The sequence below is a fragment of the Lycorma delicatula genome, chromosome 1, assembly GCF_047948215.1.
Source record: "Lycorma delicatula isolate Av1 chromosome 1, ASM4794821v1, whole genome shotgun sequence".
NCBI lineage: Eukaryota > Metazoa > Arthropoda > Insecta > Hemiptera > Fulgoridae > Lycorma > Lycorma delicatula.
The window spans coordinates 342,579,735-342,603,133 of NC_134455.1; the positions used below are offsets into that span (position 1 = coordinate 342,579,735).

Below are 23,399 nucleotides of genomic sequence, written 5' to 3' on the forward strand. Positions count from 1 at the left end.
GTTAGTATTCCATTTCCCTTTATAGCAGCTTTTCATCACCGAAATGTCTTAGTGGAAACGTTTACAGTGTTCGTCACTTATGTCTCTGAGGTTGTCCGGGAAAAAATCCAGATGTAAGTGGAGGAAATGTATTTTCAAGGACATATTAAATCACATAGCTCTGTATGAAGTAAGAAGTCGATTAACAACATCATGCTAATTGTCGGATTTTTGTTTCACAAGAAAGTTTTTGCAAATGTCTTTAAATGAAGCCCAAGCTGCACTTTCTACATTATTTAACACTGAGTTAAATACATCATCTTTAACCAACTCTCTTATTTGAGGACCAAAACACATTCCTTCTTTAATTTTTCCTTCACTTAAATTCGGAAATTTCTGCCTGATGTACACAAATCTGGAACTATTCTTCTTCATTGCTTTTACAACATTTTTCATTATTCCTAGCTTGATATGGAGAGGGGGTAAAAATATTTGAGTTCAACTAAGAGCTCATGAATAATATTTTTCCCATTTGGAGTTAAGTTGTCTCGTTTCTTCCACTCTTTGGTAACATAATGTTTATCCCTAGCTTAGCTGTCCCATTCGCAAAGAAAACACATATACTTAGTCTTTCATCACATCGTATGTCTCTTTCAAATTAATACCATAAGCGATTGGTATCAAAGGATATTTGTTACTGTTATGTAGTAGAACCACTTTTAAACAATACTTGGACGAATCTATGAAAAGAAACCAGTCCTCAGGTATATGAATTTGTCCTAATGCAAATAAGCTCATCAATATTTGGGCAATAAACCAAATTAGTTTCATCAATAAAGTACTGAGAAAGTTCTTTTTGTTGGCTTCAAAAGCCCAAAATTTTTGTATTTTTTTGAAGTAAATTCCAACCTTGCAGTCTTGATCCTAACAGTTCAGCATGATTTTTTGATAAATTTAAATCCCTAACCAAATCATTTAACCTTGTGATATAAGACGTGGCTTATTAGAAGATAGTTCAAAATCAAAATCATTGTTGACTTCTTCTGATTCTTCATTGCTGCTTTCAAAACAACTGGAATAATTTCACTGTGAGGTACAGGCCTGATTGCAGATTGCAATGAAGGATATTTTACAGTACAATTAGATTTTTTAGAAATTCCGGACACACTTGTTAAACAACAGAAACAATCTGTTACATGATCCTTTGGTTCATGCCAAACCATAGAAACACCAAATGGCAAAGCCTTCCATGTGACCTTTCAGCCATCCTCTTAAATATACAGAACAACTAGTGTATACTATATGAGGAGCCCATGTCTTATCCTGATCACCACATACATAACAAAAGGCATCCACCACATCATTTACACAATTTTGAGCCGCATTATGATACTGCACTTTTAACAAACTTAAGACAGCAATAAGATTGAACAAAATTAATTCATTCCTAAATCCAGCGCTTAATACAAACAACACAGCTGTGTTTTCGGCTACATGTTTTGACTTGCACAGACATGATTATCTTGTCTAATACTCGTCAATATTAGATATGATGTCATACTATGTGACTATGATATGATTTAATTCTTTGTCTAGTATTGTTTATTTATAGCTTATAAATTATGTTAACATATAAACAATAAAAAATGAGCCAACAAAATACAATATAGGAGCTTAAAATGCTAACTATTCATTGAAAAATGAAAAAATCCTTTAATAAAATTTAAACATCTTTCAAAAATTTTAAAATCAAGAATCATCAAAAAACAGATTGAAATCATGTATCGCATGTTAGGAAACAAAGATTATGTTTATCGGTGTAATTTCTGACCAAAAGAAAAGAACATATTTACTTATTACTTTTAAAATAATTAGTTTACAATTCCATGAACTCTTAACATCAATACAGTAATTCCAAAATTGTTTTCATAACAAAAGAAAAAACAAAACAAATTATAAAAAGAAAAATAATATTAAAACACAAAAAATATCTAAGCCAACACTTATTAATCAGTAGTTCAAAAGGTAAATAGTAAAATAAAAATAAATCATAACAAGAGTAACCTCAACCAATAACAATTCTCTATTATACATGACTTAAAAATGATATTTTCAATGTTTTTTCATCTTTACAATCATTTATTATCTTTCTGAAATCTTTATATTAATTTAGCCCTATCCCTCCACATATGATGAGTTGTTTTAAAATAGCTTTAAACTATTTAGTTCAATGAAATATATCTCTAAATATTGTATTATGATCATACATAAGTTCCATTGATATTAATGTCAAAGATTTTACTCAAACAACAGTTTCTTACAATTATAAACTTGGAACTATCAGTAAATCTAATAAAGTCTGCCTTACACAATTTTTTTTTTCTAATAACACTTCTCAATTAAAAAAATTCTTTGTAAATTACAACATGATGAGGCACCTCATGAGAAATGTTTCTTGAGGTGATAACTCTGAATCTACTACTGTAATTTCAGTCGCAATAAATTAGAAGTAATATTCTTAATAATTGTTCGGGAAGCTAGTATTCTGCGCTCATTTATTTTTTTTGAGCTCCCATATTCAATGTTTTTATTACCCCTCTAAAATCTAAGTTATGTTTAGTAACCACTTAACGTATTTCTATTACTTATTCCAAAATCATCATTGAATTGTTTATAAAAATATCCAAGTTATACAACAGAAGTCATATACCCAAAATACAAGCTCAGAACTGATCATTAAATAGTTGTTTAATATCTTTTCAGAGCAGTATGATTCAACTATTTTCAACTTTCTAACTTTAATTTTATTCTTTATGAAAACTGAATCATCACTTTTAAACATTTTACAACATGGAAAATCTGCTAATTTGTGATCCATATCTTAATAAGAAATTTGTTCACCTTTTAACTCATACTCATGAAAACTATTATATCTAAGTATCTTAAGTATATACTTAAGTATATGAAGTATTACTTAATGAAATTTCAATTTGTTCTAGCCTAATTGAGATATAAGTATTTAGATGCATAATTATCATGCAATTTCTAGTCCTTGTACCATCCATTAACCATGTTTTCTGTTTTATTTACTATCACAGAATTCCCTTTCTTATGAAAATTATTCCAGTGAAATCCATTTGCACACCTCTGTTTGTAAACTTGACTGTTTAATTTAAAGAGAATATCCTAAAACAAGTTTTTTCCTCAAACTCAGCTAGTTTACAAAAAGATTTTTTTTTGTCATTTGAATTACAAAGGAGTTTATTTGATTCAATCAACAATATTACTGTTCTATATATAATATTTTTGCCAGATTTGTTTACATAAAATCCATGTTTAATAAAGCTTGAATGGTTAATTTAAGCTGATAAATGAAATTTATTTTTACCCAGAGTTTTTATTTTTAAGGCTATTTATTGTGTTATGCTTAAGCTGGTTTGTTTCATTAATTATGTCGCTTACCTCTGGCTTATCAAAATGACTGTGTGATGGTACTTATGAGCATATGAAAGTTTTATTTGACAAAAGCACTAACTCAGTGTTTTATTCAGATGAAGAATATGTTTTAATATTTAGCTTCAATATCATTAGTGTCCAAGAATTAGTAGGCGACTGTTTTCCCTGAGCCAAACCGTTTAATTTAAATTCAATAAAATATTAAATAAATTCCTATTTTAGATTTTCTAATTTGCAACAATCACTGACATGTTATCCATAAGAATTAAAAATTGTTTGATATAATTATTGTTGTTATTAAGTTTCATATTAATTGCTTTATTTACTGGGCTAAAGATCTGAACAATCTGTTGGCAAACGGGCCTGCATCACTTTTATGCAATTAAGTGTTCTGCTTGTACCTAAAGTAGAAGCTGTTCAGAAAAAAAATATGGTTCAAATATGGTAATATTTCAATGTTTATTTTAATTTAAGAACAAGATCTAAAGTTTCTGGTTAGACAAAACAAACTTTTTGTAATTCATTTTTCTGAACACAAGCTTTTTGAAAAATGTCTGATATCACTGTATATATTTTTTTTTTCTCAAGTCAATCCTTTCGAGAATCATATTCCTCCACATTATACAAATTATATTAATCCAATCAACCTGAGTACAAAATTAATAAATAAAATAAAATAGGATGTCTTCTTAAGATACTGATAATTCATAATACTTAAGTCTGTACAGTCACATAACTTTGGCTAGGTAGTCCACATGGATTTCTATTTTGTTTAAATTATTTTGTTTTTATTACTGATATTAGTTTTAACTTTTAATTTAATTATAGTAAATGACTTAATATTTATAATTTTTAATTTTTGAATTTAAAGATTTTTAATTTGTTTTTAATTTGGAAAAAAGGCCTTTTAACAATTTCAAATCTTAAGTATAATATAAAATGACTCTTAATTTCAATTTTAATTGCGATTTTAATATGTAATTTGATATGTAAAAGTTATGTAGGGCAACTGATGATGCGAGTAACTCATGAAAACACTCTTGCATGAATAATGGAATATTAATTCTGTACTTAGGTTGATCGGATTAAAGTAATATATATACATAATGTACACTGTGTATAACATATCTACATATATATATTAGTAGTATAATATTTTCACTAAATAGTGGATTAAACTTTCATTTGACAATTTGCCTACTATATAAAGTTTATTTTTTTTATTTCAATATAAGATAATTGATTAATTATACATGAAACTGTATGGGCAATTCCACCTTCAACTCTATGCAAAAAAGATGACAACACAGTTGTAGGACTTACTTGTGATGTGGCTAAAGCCGTTCCAGGAAAGTATTATGTAAAATAAGATGAGTTGCAGATTTTATTACAATTCAACTGTATGTCTCAGTGATTTTATGAACTGTTTAAAGAATAACACAAAGGTACATTTTTTTAAGAACTATAATAAATGGATAATCTTTTAATCTAAAAAATAAAATATCGCTTGTAATGTTTTCAAATACCAAAGCTAAATGACATAGCCTTAATTTATTTTTTTAATATGCTTAATAAATTTTACTTATGTTTGAGAATAAAATCAATTTTCAGAAATTTTCATTAACATTCAGTTTTATTTCTTTTTACAATTTAATTGAAATTTATTGATTTTATAGAAAATTGTTAAGATAAATAAACTGAAACTAATCAAAATTTCCTTTAATTTATGTTTTGTATTTTTTGTGATAAAGCATTGATGATAAGTGGAGTATTTTGAAAACTGTCTAAAATATCATATATTATATAATAAAAAACCCAACTTTATTGGCTCACAAAATTGCCGTAAATAATTCTGTTAAACAAATATTTCTATTGCATTAATGAAAAAAGTTTCTTCAAACTCATTCATTGAACTTAAATAATTGTTGAATGAAAGTTTAATCCACTATGTACTGAAAATATTAAACTACTAATAAATTATTAAAAATGTTTAACAGGATGTTTTAATTTCATTTTTATCATACTGTTGTATTTGAAAGTGAATTGCAAATAAGTCACTGAATTTGTGGAGGAGCATTATTAGTTTGAGGTCACCATACTTGACCTCAGAAACATGGCTGAATGTCATATGTACAGACATTTTATTTACATAAATGCTATGGAAATACAGCTATTAATATAGCTATGAATACAGCTGTTAACACCTAGATTTGCCTGTTTTGTGTTATATTAATAGTTGAGTAAACTTTTTCTTTATTCTTTTATTTGATCCTGATGATCGGTTAGACCACTTGCAAGTCTGAATATTTTTACAGTAGTTACATTGAGGTGCTCTAATCAAAAAACTGTTTTTTTATTCAGGATTCTTAAACACAATTTATATATCCAAAATCATTCTTATTTACTTAATACAATGAATTTGAAAGGCATGGAAGGTGTTGAAAACCACTATTTTAAAGAGGTAGTATCACTGCCTCTCTGTCATACTTGCCAGAGAGAGCGCTAGCAATACCTTAATATTTATATTTATTTTTTATTAATACACTTTTTTTTCTTTTTTTTAAATTAAAGGAGCTAGGGATATTAGATTACTTGGGGGAGCAGTTTGGCCTAAACTAGTAGAATTTATTTATTTTTCCTTTAAAAGGATTCAGATTGTATGAGAGTGGTCTGATCAACTTGAAAGAGCTCCCTGAAAAAGATTCCTTCATTTTTTAAGAGCGTTAAAATAATGAGTACTCAATACTATTAGCACACTTTAAAATGTTATTTTTTGTACTTTTTATATCTATTTAGAATCTTCACATATTTTTTACTATTACTTCAATTGCTTTTTATTTTTAAATATTATTATTGACTTCTCTTAATTGTTTCTTGGTTTCTCTTGATCCATGTAGGCAAATTTTTATCTGTGGAATAGTACACCAACCTATTCCACATCAAATTTATATATTATTATCTAACAATCTGAAGAAATTTTTGATACTGTCAAACCCCAATATAAAAATCATATTTCTATGAACTGAAAGAGCAATAATTACATATTGCTAATCCAGGATAAGCAACTCAAGATAGTTTTTTCATTTCTACAAATTCAATATTTTTTTCTTAATTACTCCTATTCATGATAAAAGATCAATAAAATCAGATAATTAAAATTATACTGTATAAGTTATAATCCAGTTACTTCCAATCATTACTAAAGTTTCCTCAGCAAAATTCCATTTAACAGAACTTCACATAACAGAATGAAAGTAAATCATATACTGACATTGTGTCCTTACACAGTGTTATGAAAATGAACTATTCATTTTTATTTTTGCATTTTATCATTTTTATAGAACCTCAAATTAAAATCTAAGACTTCACAGTTGATTTCCTATAATGCACTACTATCAACTGTATTTATGTTAATATTAAGGCAATAATTTTTATAATTGACATAATTTAAAAAAATGTTTTGCTCAAGTATTTATCAGGAACTAAAACCTACTTTAGTTCATTTTGATCTGCATTATAATGATCCAGTTTGTATCGAAATGTGTCTTCAATAATTAAACTTCATTTGAAAAAAATCTGTTTAAAAAATGAATGTTCAATATAGCTTGCTGTGAAAGTGTACTTAAAATTTAACACAGTAACAACATAAAATACTTCTTACTTGTCATCCCAAAGAAATTCAATCATTTCAACAATATTAGGATGCCTTAGCATTTTCAGAATTCTTATTTCAGTTATAATATTCTCAATTGCCTCTGGTTGTGACAACTTTGATTTCTCACTGCATTTAATGGCAACATCTTTTTTGTCTTTCTGTAAAATTAATGAAAATATAAATAAAATTCTTATAATAAAAACTTTGTAGGATTTTTGTTGTCAATCAATAAGATTACAAGATTCATGAAAAAAATTTGTATAATCCAGTTATTTTTCAATCACTACCAAAGTTTTCTCAAAATAGTTCCCTTTAACAGAAATTCACATCAGGGTGAAAGCAAAACATATACTGATATCGAGTCCTTACATAGTAATATGAAAATGAGCTTCTCATTTTTATAAATTAAATATAGAAGGCAGAAGAGTTGCTCTAAATTTATGTTAAAACAGCTAACATTCATATAATCTGTCACTGGAAGAACCTATTCTTCTCATTGTCTGAAAACATTGTAATCGTAAAGTGCCATGTATAAGTTTCATATGATCTCATATGCTTATGAATGCTACACTTATGGTAAATAAAATACAAAAAGTAGGGGTTTGTTTAACCAAAACCAATCAATACTTTAAGAAAAATCTGATTTGTTTTCAATAACACTAGAATATTTTTGATGTGTTAATTTTAAAACAGTAAGGTAGCATAAAATACTACTTCATGTATCAATGATCTAATTTGCATGATCCTTTATTTTTCTTTAGCCCACCAAAATCTAAACAACAATGCAATTCAGAAGAACAATTTTAAAGTTAGATCTTTACAACTATAGTCTGCAGTTGAATTTATCCACTCAGTAAAATTCATTTCCCAATAAGTGAAAGTAATGACAATCTCCTGTTTTGATGAATTATTAAATAGTTTACAAACTGGCCAATGTCTTTACCTTACACAATATTTTAGAAATTTAAATGTTACTTTATTTTATCACTCCATCTGACTGTTAGTTTATTAACATTAGTATGCAATATGATATATTACTATCTTTTTTGGGGATCTTATTTATTAGTATTTTTATGTGCCAATTATATCATATTGAGTTATGAAGCAGAACTCAATAAAGTGTAAAATAAGTGATCAAAGATAAGATCAATCAGAATCTTTTGATGGGTGGGTCTTTACAAATCTTGATTTTTAATAAGCAATAATGATATTTAATATAAAAAAACTGTATTTAATCATTTTGCATCTAATAAATTGTGAAAGCAGTCAAACTTTATTTTTTGGGGGAATTTAAAATAAGTACAACTGAACAGTTTGAAATTTATCTTAATACTGAGAAGCTTAAAAAAACTGTCCTACTTTCATTATCTCTTGAAGGGTCATCATTTCATGTTTGAATCAATCTATACAAATAAATTTTTTCTACTGTTATTTCATATTGCCTACAATCTCTAGTACAAATATTTCTAGTTTATTTTTTATTTGTTTAAAAATTATATGTTTTGCCTTCGCAGATAATTCTGAATTTCAATTTATATAGGTTCAAAATGTTCAGATATATCCAATTCAATAACTAATTTTAAATAACATGATCAAAACTTCAGTTACACACAATTACATGGGATTTATGTGGGATATCCACATTTTAGAATGAACTGATAAAGTAAGACAAATAATAATTTCTTCTTTTTTACATAATAATCTTTGCTTCATATTGTTTTGTTAGTATGGTCATCAACAGTTGTCTATAGCTCAACCAGAAACTCTCATAGGACTTGGTCAATATAACCTATACTTTTATAAATTGTATACAAAGTGAGAATCAGATAGCTGTATTTCCTGATGTCCTAAAAAATTCCCTAGATTTGGTACATTTTTACAAACTCTAACAATGCAACAAAAAGGTTTTAATTTATGACCCCTATCACAAGTGGACTAGGGATGTAACAGATTTTTTTTTTTTTTTTTTTTGTCTTCAGTCACCCGACCGGCCTCATGCAGCTCTCCAAGATTCCCTATCTAGTGCTAGTCGTTTCATTTCAGTATACCCTCTACATCCTACATCCCTAACAATTTGTTTTACATATTCCAAACGTGGCCTGCCTACACAATTTTTCCCTTCTACCTGTCCTTCCAAAATTAAAGCGACTATTCCAGGATGCCTTAGTATGTGGCCTATAAGTCTGTCTCTTCTTTTAACTATATTTTTCCAAATGCTTCTTTCTTCATCTATTTGCCGCAATACCTCCTCATTTGTCACTTTATCCACCCATCTGATTTTTAACATTCTCCTATAGCACCACATTTCAAAAGCTTCTAACCTTTTCTTCTCAGATACTCCGATTCTCCAAGTTTCACTTCCACATAAAGCCACACTCCAAACATACACTTTCAAAAATCTTTTCCTGACATTTAAATTAATTTTTGATGTAAACAACTTATATTTCAGAATGAAGGCTCGTTTAGCTTGTGCTATTCAGCATTTTATATCGCTCCTGGTTCATCCATCTTTAGTAATTCTACTTCCCAAATAACAAAATTCATCTACCTCAATAATCTTTTCTCCTCCTATTTTCACATTCAGTGGCCCATCTTTGTTATTTCTACTACATTTCATTACTTTTGTTTTGTTCTTGTTTATTTTCATGCGATAGTTCTTGCGTAGGACTTCATCTATGCCGTTCATTGTTTCTTCTAAATCCTTTTTACTCTTGGCTAGAATTACTATATCATCAGCAAATCGTAGCATCTTTATCTTTTCATCTTGTACTGTTATTCCGAATCTAAGTTGTTCTTTAACATCATTAACTGCTAGTTCCATGTAAAGATTAAGGAGATAGGGAACATCCTTGTCAAACTCCCTTTCTTATTACGGCTTCTTTCTTATGTTCTTCAATTGTTACTGTTGCTGTTTGATTCCTGTACATGTTAGCAATTGTTCTATCTCTGTATTTGAACCCTAATTTTTTTAACATGCTGAACATTTTATTCCAGTCTACGTTATCGAATGCCTTTTCTAGGTCTATAAACGCCAAGTAGGTTGGTTTGTTTTTCTTTAATCTTCCTTCTACTATTAATCTGAGGCCTAAAATTGCTTCCCTTGTCCCTATACTTTTCCTGAAACCAAATTGGTCTTCTCCTAACACTTCCTCCACTCTCCTCTCAATTCTTCTGTATAGAATTCTAGTTAAGATTTTTGATGCATGACTAGTTAAACTAATTGTTCTGTATTCTTCACATTTATCTGCCCCTGCTTTCTTTGGTATCATTACTATAACACTTTTTTGGAAGTCTGACGGAAATTCCCCTTTTTCATAAATATTACACACCAGTTTGTATAATCTATCAATCGCTTCCTCACCTGCACTGCGCAGTAATTCTACAGGTATTCCGTCTATTCCAGGAGCCTTTCGGCCATTCAAATCTTTTAATGCTCTATTAAATTCAGATCTCAGTATTGTTTCTCCCATTTCATCCTCCTCAACTTCCTCTATAAAACCATTTTCTAATTCATTTCCTCCGTATAACTCTTCAATATATTCCACCCATCTATCGACTTTACCTTTCGTATTATATATAGGTGTACCATCTTTGTTTAACACATTATTAGATTTTAATTTATGTACCCCAAAATTTACCTTAACTTTCCTGTATGCTCCGTCTATTTTACCAATGTTCATTTCTCTTTCCACTTCTGAACACTTTTCTTTAATCCACTCTTCTTTCGCCAGTTTGCACTTCCTGTTTATAGCATTTCTTAACTGCCGATAGTTCCTTTTACTTTCTTCATCACTAGCATGCTTATATTTTCTACGTTCATCCATCAGCTGCAATATATCGTCTGAAACCCAAGGTTTTCTACCAGTTCTCTTTATTCCGCCTAAGTTTGCTTCTGCTCATTTAAGAATTTCCTTTTTAACATTCTCCCATTCTTCTTCTACATTTTCTACCTTATCTTTTTTACTCAGACCTCTTGCGATGTCCTCCTCAAAAATCTTCTTTACCTCCTCTTCCTCAAGCTTCTCTAAATTCCACCGATTCATCTGACACCTTTTCTTCAGGTTTTTAAACCCCAATCTACATTTCATTATCACCAAATTATGGTCGCTATCAATGTCTGCTCCAGGGTAAGTTTTGCAGTCCACGAATTGATTTCTAAATCTTTGCTTAACCATGATATAATCTATCTGATACCTTGCAGTATCGCCTGGCTTTTTCCAAGTGTATATTCTTCTATTATGATTTTTAAATTGGGTGTTAGCAATTACTAAATTATACTTCGTGCAAAACTCTATAAGTCGGTCCCCTCTTTCATTCCTTTTGCCCAGCCCGTATTCACCCACTATATTTCCTTCCTTGCCTTTTCCAATGCTTGCATTCCAATCTCCAACTATTATTAAATTTTCATCTCCTTTTACGTGTTTAATTGCTTCATCAATCTCTTCGTATACACATTCTACCTCATCATCATCATGGGCGCTTGTAGGCATATAGACGTTAACAATCTTTGTCGGTTTAGGTTTTGATTTTATCCTTATTACAATGACTCTATCGCTATGCGTCTTGAAATACTCCACTCTCCTCCCTATCTTCTTGTTCATCACGAAACCTACTCCTGCCTGCCCATTATTTGACGCTGAGTTAATTACTCTAAAGTCACCCGACCAAAAGTCGCCTTCCTCTTCCCACCGAACCTCACTAATTCCTACTATATCCACGTTTACCCTATCCATTTCCCTTTTTAAATTCTCTAGCCTACCAACCTTTTTTAAGCTTCTAACATTCCACCACGCAGCCGACACGTAGAATGTTATTTTTTACTTTTCTGGTGACCCCTTCCTTAGTAGTCCCCACCCGGAGATCCGAACGGGGGACTATTTTACCTCCGGAATATTTTACCAAGGAAGGCGCCTCCATTATTGCTTTTGAAAATGCAGAGAGCCACATTTTCTTGGAAAAAAGAAACGGCTGTAGTTTCCATTGCTTTCAACTGCGCAGTACTCAGAGGACTGAGTGATGTTGATATGGCCGTTTAAGTCATTGTGACTCACGCCCCTAACAACTACTGAAAGAGCTGCTGCCCTCTTTCAGGAATCATTCCTTAGTCTGGCTCTCAACAGATACCTCTCGGATATGGTTGCACCTTTGGTCCAGCTATTCTGTATCCCTGAGCACTCAAGCCCCCTCACCAACGGCAAGGTCTCATGATTCATAGAGAAGGATGTAACAGATATAAAACAGTAACCTATCGAGTTGGTCTAGTGGTGAACGCGTCTTCGCAAATCAGCTGATTTTGAAGTCAAGAGTTCCAACGTTCAAATCCTAGTAAAGGCAGTTACTTTTATACAGATTTGAATACTAGATCGTGGATACGATGTGCTTTGGTGGTTGGGATTCAGTTAACCACACATCTCAGAAATGGTCGACCTGAGACTGTGCAAGACTACACTTCTCTTACACTCATACATATCATCCTCATTCATCTTCTGAAGTAATACCTGACAGTGATTCCCAGAGGCAAAACAGGGGAAAAAAGATATGAAACAGTACTGATAGGCAATTGGCAAAAAACTGCATTATAAGATATGGATATTAAAGTTTTTATGTGTTGCTATGAACATTTTTTAACTATTAAAATTTCTGTACTTAAAGCAGATTTCTTTACAGTCCTGGGGAATACTGTAATCAAAGTAATTACTTGAGCAAAATTTAAGTTTTGTTTCTAAAGCCAGATAGTTTTAAGATTTGGGATATATATAAAATGTTTGGCAACAGATATAGTGCAGAGTTTAGTTATTGGTTTTTGCTTTATTGTGTATAGAAGATGGGTTTGTGATAAATATATTTTACTTACAAATATTAATTGACAAAATGGGAAATATTAATGTTGTTTAACAGCATTTGCTGCAATCTTATATATGACTGCACCAGTTGTCTTTTCCAAGGGTAATTGTGGTTTTACAGCCTGTAAAACCACATTAGAGAATACAAAACTTGCATTGCGGTAAACATGACCTGTTGTAAAATGAAAATATACAAGTACGCTATTTATAATTCTGGTAGACTTTGTTTCGTATGCTACAGTATATTCAGCTTAATCACTAAGTAATCGGAAAATGCTTCTTTCTTGGGTTCCCATTATAACCTGGGCATTAAATCTTTATAATTCTTCAAATGATCGTATTACTTATTTTTTATAAAGACAAAAATGGTATTTCATAGTGTGGCAAAACAGCCGTAAATGTACATGCCTGTACATAATTTGACTTTAAATTAACTGCTAACGAATGAAGTATTGATATTTACCTCTTTACATGCTTTATATACTACAGCAAATGATCCTTGTCCAATAGTTTCAAGAATTATGTAATCACCAATACTTGAATTACGTTTGTCAGTTCGACTGGATGAGGATACGCCAGCATCAGTGTTATTATTCATGTTAAAGAAGACATTTAAAGAAAGGGTTTATTTAAGTACTAAAAATAACGGTAAAATAATCCAAATAACAAAAACCACAAATTAAGATTACTTTAAACTAAAATAATCATCACTAATTTAACACGCTTCTCACGTAACACGACATACGTTCACTAGCAGACGAAAACAAGTAAATTTCATTTTTTGCATATTGTAGTTCTTCTTTTTGACTAATAGTAAAACCTTTGGTATTATTTAACCAGCAACAATATTAGTTTCTTTTAAGCAAAAGAATGTTAGAGCAAAACAAAACTATTTCTAAGTTCCATCTGATTTCGCACACATTCTACCCGACATTATTACATTATGCGATGGGCAAAAATTTATGTTAGTTATTTTTGTCAATTGCCATTATAGATATCGCTAAATTTGATTAATGATTAATATGGAAACTCATTCAAATGTAATACATAAAAACTCGGTTAATTATTTTGTATAGCGAAATTGTTAGTGATAAGTAAAATTCGTTAAAATAAATAAATGAGATGTATATTTAGATCTTTTGCTACAAAAATGAACATACTTATTAACATTTTACAATACAGGTTACGTATGATCATTAATATATGATTTTTTATTTTTATATTAATTAAACATAATGTAATTGTTTTCATTGTTTATTAATAAAGCTATTTTTATGCAATATAAACAATTTTATATTTTCTATTCAGAAAAGGATTAGCAAAGCCTTTTTGATTATTACTCAATAACAGTGCAAATGTCTAAAGTGACGTCATGTGTTGAATTCAGGGAAGTGGGGGTATTGGGACAGGTGAATATTTTTTGTTTCGTGACCTTATATAAATCATCAGTTTATTAGTGTATTTCCTTTTAGGAAATTGAAATTTTTTGTGTTGAGTGTTTTGTTTGATTTAAATTTTTTAGCTATGGATTCAGAGGAGGAAACAATCTATGATGATGTCGATTCGGGTAATGAATCTAGTGGAGACGACGTTGATTTTCCAATGGAACCTGAATCGAATAATCCTAGGGATCGGCAGATCGAAGTTGACGAATATCCTTTTGAAGTATTATCAACGGAAGAAATTGTGCAGCATATGGTGGATTCGATAAAAGAGGTTAATATGGTGGTAGAGGTACGTAACTTGAGTCTGTTTGTTCATTAGATTAGCAGTGCTTGTTATTGCGTGGCCCAGTTGTCAAAACTGTGAGGTTAGAATCGTATCCAACCTTGACTCATAACAAAGGATTGAAATTTTCATTTTTTTTAAATACAACTGATCTTTATCATCACTATCTTTCTGTTGTGTGCTGGATGTATCATTGCAATAAATGCTTTGATTTTTACATTTATGCAAAAATTGTAAGTCTAATTGAGGTATTTTCTGTTACAGAATAAAAAAAAATCGTATAACAAAGAATACATTAATGTTACGGGTTATTTATTATGTAAGGGTATTGAAGAGTTTTAATGTATCTTTATAAAATAATTTTATAATTTTTAGTTTCCTGTGTTTTTCTTTAACTTAACCTATAATAGTAAAAATCATTTATTTTAGAATTGAATTATTCTCGGTCTCAAAAGTTCAAACTAATCAACTACGCATCAAGTAGATTTCATTTAGCTCAGTTCTTTAGCTGGTCCAATTTATATACATTTTCAAGAAATTATATTTGTTTATTTGATACATAGAATTTTTTTATTCATGTTAGCTGTGTGTAAGTTTTGTATTATTTGTTTGCTGGAGTATTTTGTTTAATACAAAATTTTAAGTTTTTTTATAATTTATCATAATCTATTTGTTGATCTGGGGTGATATTCAGTTTTCATTAATTACATTAAACCCATTATTAGTACATGACATCTTATTAAAACCATTTTTATACTGTGTTCAGTTACAAGATTGTGTGTTAACAGTGAATCTTAAAATTCATTTAAAGGAAAGTGTATTTTTATTAGAGCTTATTTTTTAAAGACTTATTCTTCATCTTGTAGCCAGATTTTTTATGGGGGTAAAATATTGAATGGAGGTAACTTAAAAGCCCTTGCTTGAATTATTATATCAAGAATAGTGTTTGATGCACATTGGTTTCATCAAAACCTATAAAACACGTGAGAAGTTATTAGGGGGCCTAATTAATCCTTAAATATTTTAATTTCTGTTTGGTAAGTATAGAATGTGCTATAAAATGTTACTCAATTAAAAGAAATTGTCATACAGGTGGTGTCATTCTGCCTTAAAATAGAAAGGATTGATTGAAAAAATTCTTAATAGAAGGCCTATTGAATTTTTTTTTAACTTTCATAAGTTATGCTAAGTAGTTTATTTGTAAAAAGTGATTTTGATGATGATTTTACATTGCATTGTATATCCAGTGTTAAAAAAATAAAAATTTAATGAAAAGATTGTTCTGATGAAAGTTAATTTCAGCTTTAATAAGTAGCCAATAAGTTTGAAAAAATATTTATTTGGATTATAATAAACTCCAAACTATCATGGTTAAAATAATGTAATCCTTAGTTCTCATACAATCACTCATATCATTCATTGTTCATACTGTTAAGAAGTGATGATTTAGTGGAATTCAAACAGGTAGTGTTTTAAATTTGAATTGTTACTTTATTAATTATAAGCTATTACATTAATAGTTAGTTTCTACTAACTGCTAATGTTCTGGAAAAAACACATTTTCAAGTGTACAGTACACTTTTTTTCATTTTTGCTAATTCTGAGCAATTATTTGACTTCAATTTTGTTTTTACTTTAATATACCATAGTAGGTATGAATATTATCAGAAAAACACAAGATTGAAATGTCAGAAAGCAGGTTGGGACAACGGGTGACCCATGCAAGGTCAGAGTTCATGGCATGATATCAATACTCTAGTCAGTTAGCTATAAGTTTTGTGAGTTATGAAGACCTGTTCAGATACTAATCTGTTCTGTTTTGAGAGGTTAGAGTTACTTTTGTGGAGAGGGGTTAAGGATAAATTAATCAAGCTATGACAATACTTAACACCAATTATAGGATACTTGGCCAAATTTAAGTTTAAACAAAAATATAGTCGCTTCATAGAGAGACCTAGGTACACCACATATTCTGTACTATTATCATCTTAAACAGCTGAACTTAACAATTATTAAGGATAGTTTATGGTTTATTTCTCTACACAAAACAATTTATTGCATTATAGTCAACTTTAAGAACTTAATGCGTAGAATAAACAAATATTACAAACTTAAAATTCTTAATGCAAAATTTTTGTTTTTGAATTTCCCTTTATTTGAGAATCATATTTTTCTAATTCACAGATCCTCATGAAGAAATAATGTTTACACTTTTATAGAATAAAAAAATCATGACTTATTCTTTAAATCTTGGAAGTATGCATCTAGAAAGTTTGTCAAGACCTTCTTGACAAGAAGGTCCTTCTTTACATTGCAAATAAGCTGTTATTAATAATACTCATTTTTTAAGTAGTTAAGAAACCTATGAGTATATTATTTTTAAAAAATTTATTAACTTAACCTAAATGGATTATAGAAATATTAACTGTTGAATGATAGCACACAGACCATGATAAAAACAGTAGTACCATCCAAAATAACATTGTGGAAAAGAAAACTTCATAATGAAAAAATTTCCTTGAAGCTTATTTCAAATTATTTAAAAGTTCTCATAATTTTACGAATCTATATCTTTGATGTAATATAGTGCAATATATATATATATATGTTGAATTGCTTAATTTCTATTTACATTTTTCAACCATGAAAAAAGAATGTGATATTCTATCATTGTGATGGCCTTATATTATTTATATTTGATTTTATAGTGAAGGGTGTGAACAATGGTGACTCCTTTCCCAGCTACATGCTTTAAAATGACAAAATGTAATAATTTAAAAAGGTAGGCAACTGTTAGGTCTCTGTATAGTTAATTAAAAAAAAAAAAAAAACATGTATTACTTTAGTTAATTAAATATTTTATTTTTCATGTCTGTTGTGAAAACTAACAAAATGATTAATTTTGATGATAAACTTACCCAAATGTAAACTTTTGTTCATTTTTATATGAACTTTTTGTTCATTATATATATATTTGTTGTTTATATATTGCTTATATATTTGTTTTATTTATCCATATATGTGATTAGTTTTAAATTTATTTATCTTATTATAATTCTGACTGTGACTTTAGTTGTAAGATTTTATTTTAATATTTTTAGTTTATAATATAGTTTTAGTTATCTTTTAACTTTTTTCCATTACTTTTTCTGGGTGATAACATGTAAGCATTTATCACCCTGAAAAAAAAATTATACCTGTACTTTTCCGTTGCATCAAAAATGTTTGTATACATTGACGTCTTCATTGGTGATTTCAGCTTAGGTTATTTCTGACAATTTTTATAAGTCTGGAAGACATATTGAGGATGTGCTCCAAAAGTGTACTAGATGTGAGATGTGTCTTTTCAAATAATTAGTTAGATGATATTGATTTTTATTAATTTTTGGTCAAATCCATTTTATGGGTACTGCTGCAAAATCATTGAAATTTGTGTATTTTCCTTTATTTTACATATTAATGCCATATATTTGATAAGGACAAATTTTAACTCTGTTATTTTGGATAAGATGAGCTGGTTTTGCTTGCTGTAGCAAATTAAAAAAAATATATATACCTGTCATCCAAAACATGGCTTGATAAATACCATGTAAAATTTCAATACATGTTATTTAGAATACAGAATTGGTGGTATTCTAGATAATCATACGAGAAAATGAAAAATAATTCAGAATTTGGTGATTGATAAAATGATTATATTTATCATTTATCAACTTAATGTATGATCATCAAAAACTGTTGAAATTCTTCAGAATTTTCCCAAAATAATTATCAAAATGCAAACAAGTGGTGTATTTTTAAATAAAATAAGTGCATTAACAAATTCTTTATTATTGAAGTGTTAATAAAAATTAAAACATGGATTCTTGAATATGGTTAAAAATTAGGGGTTTTTTTACTGATAGGATTTTCATTTTACCTTATTAATGTTAGATTTCCATTTATCTGATTAGTACATCCAGATATCCTTGTTTGAATAGCTATCTCTGCTGAACGTACTAATAAAAAAAAACTTATTTTATTTTTAGTTAACTATGAAATTAATTTTACATTAGAAACAAAATTTAAAGAATATATCAGCCTATAAGGATTTCTTAAATTCTGTATGCGTGTCAAAATATGTTTTAATTATTTAAACTGGTAGACCCTTTCCTCATATTTAATGCAGATATTCTGTTAAAAACTTAAAATAAGAGAATCTTTATTATGGTATGTTTTGAATATATGAAAAATTTTAATAAAAGTAGATTGTTGATTTCTAATGTTTAAATTCTTTAGGCACATATTTTATGGATGGAAAGAATTCATTTTTTTTATGTGATTGGATGAAAAGTTTTTACTTTTTTCTTAAGCTACACATTTTAAATAAAAATGTGCACTTGTAATTACTACACTGATGGAGCACCATTATATAAAGAATATAAATTGGTAATACTAGCTGTTATATACCTGTTCAACAGTTTATGGTATAAGTCCATAAGATATTCCAAATTAATCAAGACTGATAAAGATAAAAGGCTAGTGACAATTGAAGTAATGATAAACGTATGAATTAAAGTAATTTTAAAAATGCAAAATAAAATAAAACTACTAAAAATCTATTTTAGCATTATGTTCCAGTAATTAACTTTTTGTGTTGATTATTATTTTATTGTTAATGAAAGTTTTAACTGTTTAAATTGTATATAAAAGCTAGTATTACCAATTTATATTCTTTCATTAACAATAAAATAAAGGTGTTTACCATAAAAAAAAGTAACCATAAAGGTATTTTTGGTAGCATAAGGAATACCCATAACACATCTTTGGTACTAGTCAGTATCTGGATGCCACACTGTCATGTGTTGTAGTTTAATTTAGTACGTTTAGTATAAACATCATTTTTGTTAATATGTATGTATAATTTGTATATTTATTGTTAGACAAGGTTAGCAAGCAAAGCTACTACTGTTAGGTTATGTTTGGTTAGATTGTGTTGATATCCTAACAATTTAGGACCGAACTTAGTGCAGTATTAACATAACTTAACTGAACAACACCTGCTAATCTTGTTTAATTAACATAAAATAATTTTTTAAATTTATATTTTTGAAGGTTATATCAGTTTGTGATGGCAGTTTTTGACCAAAAAAAAGGTGAAAAATTGAACAATAGGTGGCATCCAGGTAAAACTGATTAGTACAGATTTATTTTTAAATGAAGTTTCTGTTGTAAGTTATTATTGCTCATATTTTTCTATTATTTTCCATTAGAAATAGGTATATTTAAGGTTTAAATTTTTATTCAAAATTTTGTTTTTTCATTATTTAGTAATTTTATTTAAAGCAGTTTTGGTACTTTTCAAGAAGATGGCTGCAGAAGAAAGATGATCTGTAGTTAGTTATTATTTGCTGTAATTAGTCAGTTAGTTGTTAACTGTTAGATGGCACCACTGAAAGGAGAAAATAGATTAAAATTATAATCTAACTTTATATTATAAATAAATATAATTTAACCAAACTTAACCTACGTTCACTAACCCTGACTAGCAAGCGTAGGTTAAGTTGTTTAGATTATATTTAAACTTTAGATTTATTTATTATATATATATATATATATATATATATATAATTAAATATAAACCTATTTATTACATAAAGTTAGATTATAATTTTTATTATTTATTTATTTTCTCCTTTCAGTGGCGCCATCTAACAACCAACTACAGATTGCCTGCGGGCATCTTCTTGAAAAGTACTGCAGTTTCTTTATTAATGGTCATGGATTACTCATGCAGTTTTCTTATTCTTGATTTTATCATATTGGTACATGTGCCATAATTTTTACAAGTAGCTTGTAAAAATTAATTAATTGTAAAATTTTTTTTCATTATTTAATAGATCTGGATTTTGAAAGTAATTCTTGAATTTATTTGTCTATAAGTATGGGTTCTTAGTATTAGAAGTTAAAATTAGCTTTCTTGTATGCGTTAAATTCACTTTGTTGCGGCTGTAACATCTAATTTGTTAGTAATTTTTTGAAGTTCCAGAAATAACTATTGCCAAACAACTTTATTTTTTCTAAACTTTTGTAGTTAGACAATTGTTTTTTTGGTGTTCTGCATTAAATGTGTTAAGGTAATATTGTTTTCATTGTATACATTGGCCTGAAACTGACCTTGCAGATCCAATCTATAAAAATTTTAACCTGAGGTTTATTAAATTAGTCATTCAGATAAAAAAAAAAGTGTACTCCATCTAATTGTATAGACATCTGATTTTTTTCTTACAATGCAGAAGTGGAAGTGAATGTGATATTATAATAACTATATAAGGAAGCTGTTACAGGAAAGCTAACAAAATCTTTCTGTTACATTACATACCACTAAATGTTTTTATGAAGCCCTGTTATAAATTTTACATCTTTTTTCCATGAAATTCTGTCTGTCATAGGTAAGCACCAAAATGCAAGTAAATGATTAAGGTTGTATTTTCTGAACACCTTTTAATCCCAAATATAATATAATTAATGGTGTTATAAGTACTTTTCAAAAATTCTTAATTTGGAAAGAATACATATAAAGGATATTATTTATTTATTCAAATTGCAAATTTGTACTACTTAAATGAATCTTTTAACGAGCTGAATTGTTAACTAGTAATGTGGTTTTATCAGTCTGTAACATTGACAAGTACACTACAATAAATTAATTTTTAAAAACTGTAAAAAAACAACTGTTGTTTCCAAAAATTAGTCTGTAATGACTAGTAGTAATAAAATTAGTTAACTTTATGTTCAAATTTTATTATCAAATTCATAAACAATCATTGTATATAAATAAAATAAACTAATTATTTAATAATTAACAATATTTTATTATTAATTAGAATTATCATAATGGCATGGTGTATAGGAAAGTATATTATATAATTTCAAAATCCAAAAAAATTACAATGAAATTGTAAACTGTATGGTTAACAATTTCTGTCTCACAGATATCATTTCTTTTGGTCAAAAAACAAAAATTTCTATTCTTTCACTACATTTATATTATCGGAATTTTTATTTATTTAGAATTTTGTTTAAAAAGAAAATAAATGTTAAATATGTGTAATAGACAATAGATATACAATAATAGATAATAAACAATGTTTAAGTGTTCCATGTAATAAGCAAAAAATAGAAAAACTTGTTACAAAACACTTACGACTAGTTTCATTTATTGAACAACAAATAATCATAAGAATTGTATTATTTCTGTAAATGTGATAGGTATTACATATAAATGAAATTGAACTGGTAAGAGTTTTGTAACAAATTTTTCTATTTTTTTTTTTCTGTACTATATGGAACGCTTAAACATTGTGTATTATCTATTATTTTTTATGTATTGTCCATTACATATATTTAACTTTTTTTTAACAAAATTCTAAATTTTGATAATAGAACTGTAAAGTCACATTTTTTGATATCAGTATCATTTTGTTAAAAACAGTTATTTATATTACAGAAACTTTTGTTTTTTGAGCGGAAGAAATGATATCTGTGAGACTCTTACCATACGGTTTATAATTTCATTGTAATTTTTTTGGATGTCACTGCCCTTTAGATTATTCTGTTATTTTTTTTTTTATGTATTACTGATTGTTATATTATGGATTTATTGCCTTTCTACAACAAATATATATATTTTTTGAATTTTTTGGTCAATTTATTTTCTTGAGTCATATCATTCACTTATACCATATTTTTCCTCATTTAATTAAATTAGTATAATGGACCGTCACAAATTGAAGATCCATGATGTAATATTGTACTTAATACTTTTGTAAGTGTTACACTTGATTTTTACCATATCTGTGGACACACTTTTTATATTATTATTATTATTAAATGAACCTTTTTTTATTTCCCCATCAGTTAGTTCAAGTAGTTCTAATTGTAGAATAAAAGTTTTCCCAATTGAATTTATTTCTGTTTTTTTTGTAGCAAATCTTTGTTACCACATTTGCAACACTTTCCTGCTGTTCATATTCTTTGTGTTTTATTAGCAGCTGTAATCTCTTGTAAACTAATACTTTTTTTTTAATGAAGTTATGAGAATTAAAACAAACTGTAATATATTTTCTTTTATATTTTATTATTTCATTTACATTATTTTTTATCCCCTACCTAGTACTATCAAGTACTGCTACCTAGCAGCGTAATTCTTATCACATTTGTAACACCTTTTTGTGTTTTATAAGCACCTGTAATTTCTTCTAAACTAATACTTTTTTTTTTGTTAATGAAGTGATTGTAATTAAAAAAATTCTTTCATCATCAGTACTTTCATTTACTAAAGAGCATTTACTATTAAGACAAGTTGTAGTATATATATATTTTTTAAATTTTATTATTTCATATACATTATCAAGTTTTTGTATGCTACCTAGTGGCACGATTTGTAAACCCACCAATTTGAGGAAAAATTACATATTTTGAGTCGTGCGGTTTATCAAATGGAAGAAAAAATAAGTTGTCGAACAAAATTCGAGGTATTTTTTGAAAGTATTCTTTCTTACAAATCTAATTGAACTGAAATATAATGTTTTCATGCTTATTTTTTTATTTTCTTCCCCATTTTCAAATTACTTTTAGGTCATGTTTTGAACTGCAAACATAGTTTGTTGACTTCACCTTGTCGTCCAGTTCTGCAGACTCTTACCAGCAAAGTTCTAACAAACTTTTTGATCTAGGCTGTCATAACCTGTCTAGAT

At 28.2% G+C, this 23,399-nt stretch overlaps 2 protein-coding genes across 3 annotated transcripts in view; one reads left to right on the forward strand and one right to left on the reverse strand.

Annotated features, from left to right (window-relative positions):
• LOC142334341 (serine/threonine-protein kinase ULK3-like) overlaps positions 1–13,865 on the reverse strand; it is a 45,698-nt gene extending 31,833 nt beyond the window's left edge. Inside the window, exons 1-2 of one of the 2 annotated variants that reach the window (XM_075382310.1) lie at positions 13,397–13,862; positions 7,097–7,248 (exon numbers count right to left, since the gene is read on the reverse strand). In XM_075382310.1, coding sequence (XP_075238425.1) covers positions 7,097–7,248; positions 13,397–13,531 — 287 coding nt within the window. In that variant the 5' untranslated portion in view covers positions 13,532–13,862. Of the gene's footprint in view, positions 1–7,096; positions 7,249–13,396 lie in introns of both variants that reach the window. The other variant, XM_075382311.1, reaches the window with a different exon arrangement.
• A 450-nt stretch (positions 13,866–14,315) lies between these two features.
• LOC142334342 (E3 ubiquitin-protein ligase ariadne-1-like) overlaps positions 14,316–23,399 on the forward strand; it is a 74,487-nt gene continuing 65,403 nt past the window's right edge. The window contains exons 1-2 of the mRNA XM_075382312.1: positions 14,316–14,342; positions 14,456–14,667. Of these exons, the coding sequence (XP_075238427.1) occupies positions 14,458–14,667 (210 nt within the window). The 5' untranslated portion in view covers positions 14,316–14,342; positions 14,456–14,457. The remainder of the gene's footprint in view (positions 14,343–14,455; positions 14,668–23,399) is intronic.